Genomic DNA, 11,437 nt, shown 5'->3' with positions numbered 1-11,437 from the left:
TTTACAAGTAACGCGTTTACAAGTAACGCGTTTACAAGTAACGCGTTACTGCCCATCTCTGAGCATCTTTATGCATAATGCAGGTATGTATAGTTGGAAATGAAGCTGCATCACTGGTGTTTATTGATGACATGGCCCAAAATAAATATCTATACTGTCTATACTGTGAAATGCTAAATTGATAGGTGTGAGCTTTCGTAGTCGTATCAAAAACAGAGCAGAAAAGAGAGCGTAGAGCTGCTAAAGCCAACTAAATGGTTCTCAAATGGCTCACTCTTCTGACCTCAGCCCAGTTGAGCATGCCTTTCACCTACTGAAGACAACACTTAATGCCCAAACAACCACACACAAGCAGCACTAAGCAATGCCTGACAACATATCTCAGTTAAATGAAATCCAGCATCTGCTGATGTCTGTGTGTTCATTGATAGCAAAGGTTCAGCATTTAAAGTCATACAAATAAGCTTAAACTCAAAATTACTGTATGTAGGTTTACTTACTTTTGAACATGGCCTTGAATTAAAGCTGAAAGCCCACACTTTAACTGCATGATGAGTGCAGTTTAAATAAGTTCAAATCCCTTGTGGTGTTGCAGTTATATAACACACAAATACATTCATATCCTTCGCATGGAAAACAGAGTTGCTCAATTGACCTTGGACCTGGCTTTTCTTTACAAAGCAACAGATGACATCTTCATTTTGAATAGAGGCAAACGCAATCGCTTATTTTTACACATCCGGTAACTACTCACAAATATTATTCTTTAGTTTTTTCTCAAGCCGCCAAATAACTATAAAGATCACAGACATACTTAGCCAATGAGGTGATGTTCATTGATTTGTGAATTCTGGCTTTGAAGCCTTGACTGCAGCACACTGGCCATCACCGTCTGGACCTTTGGTTCATTTAGAGCTACCATATTTAGATCATTTAGGGCTCCACCCTAAACGATTGGCTAAGGCTAGCAACAGGCTTTACTGCCTGTCACATTACATATCAGATGATTATATTGAATATCATTAAAGGAACTGCAGTCTGGGTGCTGGTTTCATTTTTCAACTCTGGAAGCTGCAGCTTGGTTGAAAGCGATGTTCTCTTTCTTTTGCGCAACCTTTAAGCCATTTTGATATTTATCTGGTTCTTTTCTTACTCAGATGTCTGATTTTCCTTGTCTTTTATCGATGGGTAGGTTATCTAGTGTTATTACTTTGTTGGAAACATCTATGTGCTCATGGAATCTATTTTGATGGGAGAGGGAAAGAATACAATAATACCTAGCTCTTGTTTTCATAAAACTGTGCTTCACCCCTTTCATTTCTCTCGCGGAATGTGCACATCTCACTTCCCCTCACATAACAACTCCCAGTCTCTCACATTGCACCTCACTTTCCCTTTCCTCTTCTCTCGGTCTCCCTACATCTTCACACTTTCATCCTGCCAACTTGAGGAGCTCTGAGCTATGAGGTGAGAGTGCTTCTGTTAGTCTTTCAAGGCTGCAGAGCTCGTGTTCTCCTTGAATGCTCAAAGCCTTGAACATTTTAAAACTTTCCCAAAAGCTAATTTGAGTATGAATGTAGGTTAGGGTGTCTGTTTTGAGGTCACAGTAATATACAGTTTCTCTCTTGCTGGCTCTGTTTTTTTCAGTGACCCTGTGTCAGCAATGACAACACTATTTAACTTCTAAAATGCTTCATTTTTTATGACCAAGAAATTCCAAATCCATTCCATACCTGACGGATAACACAGACATACTAACAAAATTCTCATGGGTTAGTTTTTTGGGTTTTTTACTTTATAAGTTTCCAGAAAAACAACTGTGGGCTTGTCATGTGACACTCCATGTGTGGAGTAAAATGTACAGCAGTTTGCATATCACAGCTCCTTAACTGCCAAGACAACACGTGACCAAAGACTGTGAGCAAATTTGTCAGCGTTTTTTCAATAATACAGGTATTTAACACTTTAGGTTTAAGCGTGTGTATCCAGCCACCCACCAGCTCCAACATCAGTCAGTACCAAACTAGACATGAAGCCTCCACTTCAATTAAAACTTCACTTCAAGGTCACTGAGTGTCATCATTTTAAAGAGGAACTCTAAAATGATTTGGCATGGTAAATAACATCTATCTCTATTTGTTTTTATCTACTGATTTTCAGTAACACAGATCTATTGAGGCAAGTAGAGTGCGTTCTAAACATAAGATAAAGCTTTGGCTAATAAACAAAACAAAAAAGCATATCTATACAAAGCCATAAATCCATTTTACATTCCTCAAACACCAAAAAAACAGTTCCATAAATAGAATATATGTATAGTTATAAAAAAAATAATTTAACACTAACAGTGCAATATAAATAAAGATGCCTAGGCATGATGACGGTGGCAACCCTAGACTCTAACACAGTCTACGTTATTTAAATAATCCATAGAGCGGCCAAATAGGACAAACATTCAGTGTAACAGTTATAAAATTCTTGTGTAAAGATCAGGTTCATGCAACATTACTCTGATGTCTGCACTGCATAAATAAACAAATAACAGAGAAAAACATTCAGAACTTAAGTCTAAGGAGCTTGGAAAGAAAAGCATCTGGAGCGTCCAAGCTCCTTAGTCTACGATGACCTGGATGACTTAGAACCTTTACAGACATTCAGAACAGGACACATCAGGCCAACACCAGAATGATGATCTGCGTTTTTCATCCTTCATATGGCAAAGTGGCATTTTCTCTTGATGTGCATGTTTTCCTTTTCCAAGTCTCCTATTTTAGTTTCAGTACTACATTGGCATAAAACATAGACTCAATAAGACCACAGGTCTGCAAGACGTACATAATTTGTGAACAATTCTAAAAAGTGAGGAATAACCCATTAAAAAAAAAAAGCTACATTCTGCACATATCATGCATGTAGCTTTCTCCTTCTTTTGGGTCAAAAACTTTACCTGGCTGTCACAAAAAGCAAATAAGACTGAATGCAGTGAGATGTCCTGTCTGTCTCTTTGCTGCTGTTTCATTCAGTACTGGGGAAAGCACTGCGAGCCCCCAGGCAAAAAAACGAAAAATATATACAGTATGACAACAGACTGGATCAGACAGACTTGAAGCTTTAAATATGTTATAAACAAAAAGCACTTTTACACTTGTTTCCATGTCATTATTGTTGTTCTTTTGCTGTTTTTCTATAGGGTACATCAAACTTTAACTGAGGACAGCTGAAAAGCTGTAGAAATACACTTGAGGGTGCTGCTTACAATTATATTGTGAAGGGGTGCATATAACAGCAGTGTTTTTACTTATATGTTAAAAATACTGGCGGCTGCTGGTGTTACCTCTCAGCCTCCCAGTACATATAGCTATGGTATCAATTTGAAAATACCACATTGTTTTGTTTTCAAGTTATTGCATTCACAAGATTCCCAAAAAACATGACCTCTGATCTTGAGGTCAAGGTGAGTGAGATTTGAACTTCTCTGAGATTTTTCGTAGGTACACCTACAGTATGAATTTCAAAATCTATGCTGCCTCGTTCTCGAGTTACCGCGTTCACGCTGCCACAATACTCCATCAGCCTTTTACAGCTAAGAGGTAAAAAGGAGAAGACACGAGCTACACTTCAGTTCATCCACTTTCATGCTCTTGCAATAAGCAGAACATTTAATTTAACTGCTGTTTTTTTTTGTTTCAGATCATTCATTCAAAGATCATCTTCTCTGCATTCAGTGTTACTTGGAAAGCTCATCTCTTGTGGGGTCTGGACAAATTAACTTTTGAAAAAATGTTAATCTAAATGGTAATACGCACCGTTTATTCCCCCCAAAATGCCCCAGAGATCGACTAAAGGCCCCTACAATTCACTCATTATGGCAATACTGCCTGGCAACATTAACAGCCTCCACATTGTACAGTAGTCCAGACACTGCAGGAGGAAAGTCTCTGGATAATATTTATTCATGCCAATATTGGTTCCAGGAAGTAGCAGCTGGATCACTTTACATTCAAACCCACCACTTCACATGCCTTTCAAAGTCAGAAGTCTGCTACCAGCAGCAGGAGGAGGTCGGAGTGTAGCAGAAGAGTGATGGCGAGGGGAATACTGACTCCAAGATGATAAGAGGGTAAGAGGAATACACCCCACAGTACAATCTTTACCTGATCTTGACTCATCCTGGCTTTATTCACAGTTTCTATGTCACAGTGCACTTCATTCACTTTGAACTATAACAGCAACTGCAGGGTTCACTGCCTACCGTTCACCATTCTTTCTTCACATCACATGGGACTATGCAGCCTTTCAACAGTTTTGACACAGTGACTTACTTTGTAGCCTGTTGCTTTAAGTATTTTGATCCACAGTACGCTGCCCAGAAATATACAGAGATGTTTACCTACCACCTGTCATCATTCATTTTCACTCTATCACCCTCTCCCTCCTCTCTCCTTTTCTTCCTCTCTTTTTCTCTGCATGGCTCCCCTCATGCATTTGTAAATACGCATTCTCCACTACTTATACCAACACAGCAAAGCACCAGCTCCACAAACTCTCATTGGCTGCCAGTGACATCACTTGTGCAAAGTGTTGAGTCAGACTCCAAGAAGCTCTTTCACTGACAGCTGATGCCCCCTTGTGTCCACACAGAAAACTGCAGCCCTAAAAATAAAAACACCTCCTGGATTTGAACACTGATCATCAGCTGCTCCAGACAACCTTTTACATGTTAAACAGCACTAGAAAAAGCTACATACACGCAAACCAGATCTATGACGGCAAGTCACCTTAACCTCATTGTAAGCCATCTGATCTCCCGGAGAAAGCAAAGGATGTTTGCAAATTAAATTGGCTTATGTTTAGTCTAATGGTCTGCACAGACCATTAGAGTGAATTACACTGTAAGCCTGGCTGATTATTAAAGCTAACGGGATCATGTTCAGTCTCTTTCCCCAAGCACTAATCGCTACTGCACAGTGTAATCTGCCCTCTGCTGTTCTCAGGTTACTATAGCCACACAATGCCTCATTAGAAGCAAACAGCCTTGATTTTTTTACATCAAAGTTTGCTGAAAAGCGTGTAGTTTTGGATCTAGGGGATAGCAGGAAATTATGAAAAAAATATTTGATTAAACTGTGCTGCAGAAATATTCCCTGTAGATATTGCTCTGGATTGAGATGAAAATTACAGCCATCATGTGTTTTTAGATTGATTAATGTGCTATTTTGTTTAATATTTGTCCATAAAATGTCAGAAAGTTGCTGAAATCACAGTCTAAAACATATTTGGGTTACTGAAAGCCAGACAGCAATCAGACTTCTGACCCATTTAAAGGAGAAGAAGCTGCTGAGTTCAAAAAAAGAAGAAGATGGAGACAGCACAGCGCGCACTTCATTTTCCCTACCTTGCGGCTGGTGTAGTGGGCATGCTTGGCCAGCTTCGTATTGAGTCCTTGCAGAAAAACCTCATCAGTGACTTTGCCCACATTCATACAGGCTTCATCCAGCACAGCAAAGATGCCCTTATGCTGCTGTTCCACCAGGTCAACAATGATCTGGTTATTGAAGTAATCAATCTAATAAAGGAAACAAAGGAGTAAAAGTAACCATGACGAAACGAAAATATACAAGCAGGCAAATTAAATACCGAAAGGATCTTAAATGAAAACTTCTTGATAAAACATGTTAATGATCACTGAAAAGTTAGAGTATTTTCTTCTTACGTGTTTCCAGGGGATGCCTTCCCTCTGATACTCCTCCTGTTCCTGCTTTAGCACCAGCTGGATGAAGAGCTGCTGCAGCTTTTCATTACAGTAGTTGATACAGAACTGTTCAAAGCTGCAGCATAAAGAATAGTAACATTAAATGCAATGTGTTTTATAACAAGATACAAAGACAAATGTATTGGAAATTCTCCTTTTTTAAAAATATTTTATTTAATTATTCTTTCTTATACAGACCTGTTGTTCTGGAAAATCTCAAATCCATAGATGTCCAGAACCCCGATGACAGTGTTTTTCCCGTGGATTTTGGCGTCATAGTTCCTCACCTCAATGATGTCATTAATGCGACTCACAATCCAGCAGAACAAGCGCTCATACATGGCCTGTGGACGACAAAATCGCAGCGTGAATTGTTTGTTTTGGACTCCTTGGCAGCTTGCTGGTGAGCAAGTGCCTTGCTCATGGGCACAAGATCACCCAGTGTGCAATTAACAGTTAGAGAAGTTAAATGTCAAAATATATGAGTCACAACCCACAGTGCTGGTCCTGCAATTGCCCACATACATTATATCCTCCACAGTTTCCAGCCTCTGTCTCGAGTCATAACACTGTGACTCATGCAAGTGTGAATCAGTGTGAACAGCAGTAGAAATATCACCAAGCACTGAGCAAAATATCACAGCCCTACAGGTGCTGGCCCACAGGCCACCGTGAACATATCGAGTATTCACAGCAATAACCTTGGCTAGCGCGTCCCGCCCGTAGTTGGCCTCTTGTGTTGTGTGCTGTTTTTCAATGACATCCCGTCCCGTGGCTACCGTGCGATAAAGCAACGCCTTCTCCACGTTTTCCTCCTTGGTGGACAGCAGCTCCCTGATCACAGACACCAGCTTTGTGTTCTCTATCAGGGTCACATCACCGTCCACTCCAAATGTCAAATTTCCCTAAAATATAGAACAAAGACAATGGCTTAGTATTTATGGCATGAAATACTAAAGTAAAACGTCTACGCTACGTGAGAAATTTAACTTAAATGAGGAACATATTCTGCTTAACGCAACTAAACTTTAATAACGTTGTGGTGCTCGTCTTTTAACGACCACTAAACTGAAATCATTTTCAGGAATTTGCTTTGAATAAACAGACATAAAAATCATAAAACAAAGCATAAACAACATTTTAAAAGTGTAAATACGATCTGATTATGCGACAAACACTATATACAGTAACAAAAATAAATAAAAATTCTCATTCACCCCACACAAATCAGCCACATCAACAAAACCACTGTCAGGTGCACTGAATAACTCATCGTCTCGTTCCTTATCAATCTTCAGGGGAATTCTTGGCTCCGTGTATTCACGTCTAACTCACATACCACCCACTTGAACACTGATCTAGCCTTAAGGAACCTCTCCCTGACTGGACTGGCCTCCCACAGCAGTACAATGCACCCCACTACACTAGAGATTTTATTTAGGAACACCATAAAGGTCCTAAGTCTTGACCCATCCTCCAAAACTCCACAGATCCCAATCTGATGGAGCACCTGCAAGATCCGCAGGACCCAGGCAACCTCCTACCAACCCCAGAGGCCAATATTAGGTGCGTCGCTTTAGTATTGGGGCTGGACATTTAATAATTCTTCTGATTTATCCCAAGTAATAATAAAAGTAATAAGAGTTTGTACTCTGGGACATCTAAGGAGCTTGGAAATTAAAGTGAGTGGACTTCTTTAAGTTTCTTGAAGATGCTTCACCTCTCATCCAAGAAGCTTCTTCAGTTCTAAGAGAAGTTTCCATGACCTGGATGACTGAGAACCTTCACAGACATACACTGGGACACAGCTGGCGAAAGAAATAAGCAGAGTTGTCGTATTACTGGGCATTACCAGATGCAGGATGGTTGCCAGGATCTTGTAAACAGTCTGAATCTCATCCCCTGTGAAACCGATCACTTTCATGGCATCAGCTACAGCTTTGAAATCAGCACCATCGTTGATGCAAGACTGGAGAGAAGAAGGAGAGACACTGAAAGCGGATCAAAACAAATAACTGGAAGGAAACAGGAAACAATCAGCAAAGCCTAACATCTTTTCAACATTTATCCCCCTTAATGGTTCAATGGAACAAATACAGATGTTAGTATACAATGTTACAGTTTACAATGTTTTTTTGTTTAGTCTTTGTGCTTTCTCCTTTCTCTTCTAATCAATCGAGTCAGGATATCACGTGTTAATTAAATAACAAACCAGCTCTTAGCTGAGATGCTTTCCTATAAAAACAGGAGTCGCTGAGGCGAACTGTGTACAAACCGCCACCTCGGCTGTGTGGTGGTGTTTTGTTCCATGACGTCAGGCAATTTGTTGCTGTCAAGTGGTTTTGTTCCTACTCATTAAGCTCAGGCAAAGACGGCAACACACAGCAGAAGTCTGAATTAAAACATATCTCAAGAGACCACAGTGAATTTAATGCACCGTGACTTTGAATTGTTAATCAATGAAATTATTTTTTCCACTTGTGCTCCAAATATGGGAGTTGCGTGGTTTGTTTCAAAAAAGCCTATAAACTGTGGTCAGGACAGACACATCTGTAAATCGTGTGCTTGATTGTATTTATCCCAGTGCAAACAAACTTACTGTCACGCTGACATTCTTTTAGGGGTTTTCATGCGTTGCCAGTTCTATAAACACATCTTAATAGTTACATTTTTTAAAAACAGAACCACAACAAAGTTCATATGTGAATTGCAATGTATATAAATTGCTTAGATTACCTTAAGCTGGCCTCCAACTTTGATGAAATTGTATGCTTTTGGGTCCTTCTGGATGTGAAGCGAGCGTAAAAGGGAATCTGGAGCTCCTCTGAGTAGCTAGTGAAGGATAACAAAGAAAATACTTTGTTGTTTTTAATGCTGTTGACTGAAACTTTGGACATGTTTACTCATATTGAACAAAAATATGCTGCAGCCTGAGCCATTAGCATGCCAATCTTAAGTTAAGCCATTTAGGAAAAGTAAAAAGAAAAAGAAAAGATGTTTACTCCGTGGAATTTTTCCAGAGTTCAGGAAGTTGTCTAAATGATACCCTTAACTAAAAATGTTTGCTTTTCTGGTTCAAATAGCAGACCTATTAGTATGCTCCTCATGCTCAGCAAGCAATAAACAAACAAACAAACAAACAAACAAAAACATATAAAACAACCTAGAGTGCAAAACAGGGCAGCCGGACTAGTTCTGCAGTGCTCCTACCAATTTGCACGAGATGCATAAACAATTATCTGGGCTTACCGATAACTTAAAGGCACAGCTTTTGTTATATATGCACAAAGGTATCATGAAATCTAGGCCACATTTGTTTTGTGATAAGAAAAGTGTTTGAGTATCTGAAACAGATTGCCAAACATCAAACAAAGAAAGAGTTTCATTTGACAAGTTTCTACGGCAACGGTTGTGGAGTTTATCTCAATGAGTACTGCAACTATTTAATTTCCGGAATTTCTTTACCTGGATTTCTTTACCAACACAGATTGTCACTATTGTTTCTATGCTCTTTGATATTAGCGGAATATTAGTGTTGTTTTGAAACATGTTCATGTATATTTTTTAAATGGACTCCAGGAAGAGTAGCTGTGCTCTGTGTTACAGCCAATGGGAGTTCCTAATAAATAAACAAATAAGTTCAACATCAAACAACCTCAACTCACTATCCTCCCACATTTGGAAACAAAAGGTCTTTTGACTCAGAAATGCTGCAGGGATTCAGAATCCTGCTGCTGAGTCTGTATTTTGCATATTAAAAAGGGGACCCTGTGGAGCTTTTCTAAAAATAAAATAAAATTGTGTTTTCATCCAGATTTCCCTGCCAAAATGTGTTGTCTGTCTTCAAGGTCCAGCTAACCTGTTTACAGACTGTTTTCATCAGTGTTTACTAGGTTGCAGTTTACTTTGATTGCACTCAGTAGTGTTTATTGTTGCACTACTGCCCACTGTTGATCACTGAATTAATGAGACACCGCTGCATTTGCATTCATGTGAATCCATATGTGCATGCACAGGGAACCTTTAACAAACAACCTTAATGATTACATGCAAATAAACACAGGTGCGCACATATTTACCTGGTAGAACGAATGAAAGCTCCTCTCGCCTTCCTGCTGGAAAATCACCCTGGACTGTTTGGAAAATGAACAAAACGTGTGTCACATAATGCTCGAAGCCTTGTCAACCAAGAAAAAACAAAATCTGTAACTATCACTACATGATTTTGCTTTATAAACATATAAAAATAATATGGTAGGGTTAGGATGTCAGGCAGTCACTCTGGAATTACACAAACAGAAAGAACAGACAGAGACCGCCCGCTTGGAACAACGTGCTCGGCAACTACTGTAACAAACTCCAGGCACCTTCATTTTAATGCTGAAAACTTTTGCACATGTACTTAAAATATTTTAGGATCGTCATGCACTAATCAAACAAAGTCTTTACCAAATGCAATGCATACCTTCTCCAGCAGGTAGTTGTTAATATGGCCTCCGATGGGATCCCCCTTGAAGTCAAAATTAATGTCCATGTATTTGCCAAAGCGGCTGGAGTTGTCATTACGGTTGGTTTTGGCATTGCCGAAGGCCTCCAACACGCAGTTTGATTTCAGCAACATGTTCTTTACTCTGTGGGACGGCATCATGATATTAGAAGTTAAGTGGCTGATTATAGAGGACCTAGTATGTATATTAGTTACCATGGTTATGTAGCCATTATTTCAACAGCTGATGTTTGTGTGTGTATATGTCAGAGGTAATATAAGTACAGACATTCTTCACTTAAGCAGAAGCTCAGATAGTTGTGTCAAAAAACACTTTTTACTCAAACTAAAAGTGTAAAAGTACAGGCTCTGAAATGTACTTGAAGTAAAAAGTAGCTCTTTGAGGGCATTTTCAAGCCATCTGAATCTCATGTTATACTAATATACTAATAAAATAATATTAATGGGAGAGAATACACAGTTTGTTTCAACCTAAATTCTCATTCTTATAAATCCACACAGCCTGAAGCTTGTGCAGGATGCAAGCAGAGAAAAACAAAGGACATTTTTTTAAAGGCACCGGTCTGCATGATGGATAGGTGACTAAAGAGAAAAGTGAGGTTAAAGTGGGATTTGATAGGCAGGGGAATCCTAGTGGTGCAGCATGGGGGGAAAGAATCCCTTAGACACTATAAAGCTGAAAATACAGACACAATTCTGTGAGCAACTCTAATCAGCTTCATCATTTTAAATTCAAATTTATGTCTGCTACCCTTTATGTAATCTAACACTGACCATGAACATCACAGCCACTCTGCACCAGTGCAACATCATCCATTCACCACAGTAATGCAAATTAACCTGCTTAAACCTGCTTAACCTGGACTAACCTATATTTAACTGCTGAGTATTTTCATACAACCTTTAAATAAAAAATAAAGTTAGTATACTTTAATTTCACTTACAGGATGTTTCACAATATGAAAAACAAAACGCATGACATCAAAAGCGTATCGTGCACAGATCTGATATTAACAAGCCCTAAAATAACTGAGGACATTACATATAAACTTGAAATTTCCAGTTTATCAAATGTCACTGAGCAGTCTATACCTTTAAATATAACCTGCTGCCTTCTCCTGACATGCCTTTACCATCTCTGAGTAAACATATCAATCAAAAATCCCACTCTGGATCGT

General features: G+C 39.1%; 1 protein-coding gene across 1 annotated transcript in view; it reads right to left on the bottom strand.

Moving 5' to 3' along the window:
• Nucleotides 1-11,437, bottom strand: part of myo1d (myosin 1D) — a 113,768-nt gene that overhangs the window by 80,801 nt on the left and 21,530 nt on the right. Inside the window, exons 4-11 of the mRNA XM_013908949.1 lie at nt 10,218-10,383; nt 9,832-9,885; nt 8,489-8,584; nt 7,605-7,721; nt 6,454-6,657; nt 5,951-6,096; nt 5,714-5,828; nt 5,396-5,566 (exon numbers count right to left, since the gene is read on the bottom strand). Of these exons, the coding sequence (XP_013764403.1) occupies nt 5,396-5,566; nt 5,714-5,828; nt 5,951-6,096; nt 6,454-6,657; nt 7,605-7,721; nt 8,489-8,584; nt 9,832-9,885; nt 10,218-10,383 (1,069 nt within the window). The remainder of the gene's footprint in view (nt 1-5,395; nt 5,567-5,713; nt 5,829-5,950; nt 6,097-6,453; nt 6,658-7,604; nt 7,722-8,488; nt 8,585-9,831; nt 9,886-10,217; nt 10,384-11,437) is intronic.

This window comes from Pundamilia nyererei, unplaced genomic scaffold (assembly GCF_000239375.1).
Source record: "Pundamilia nyererei isolate P.nyererei 1_Seehausen unplaced genomic scaffold, PunNye1.0 scaffold00017, whole genome shotgun sequence".
In the NCBI taxonomy this organism is placed as follows: Eukaryota; Metazoa; Chordata; class Actinopteri; order Cichliformes; family Cichlidae; genus Pundamilia; species Pundamilia nyererei.
Note: the sequence above shows the minus strand (reverse complement) of the source record. Positions and strands in the feature narration are given on the sequence as shown.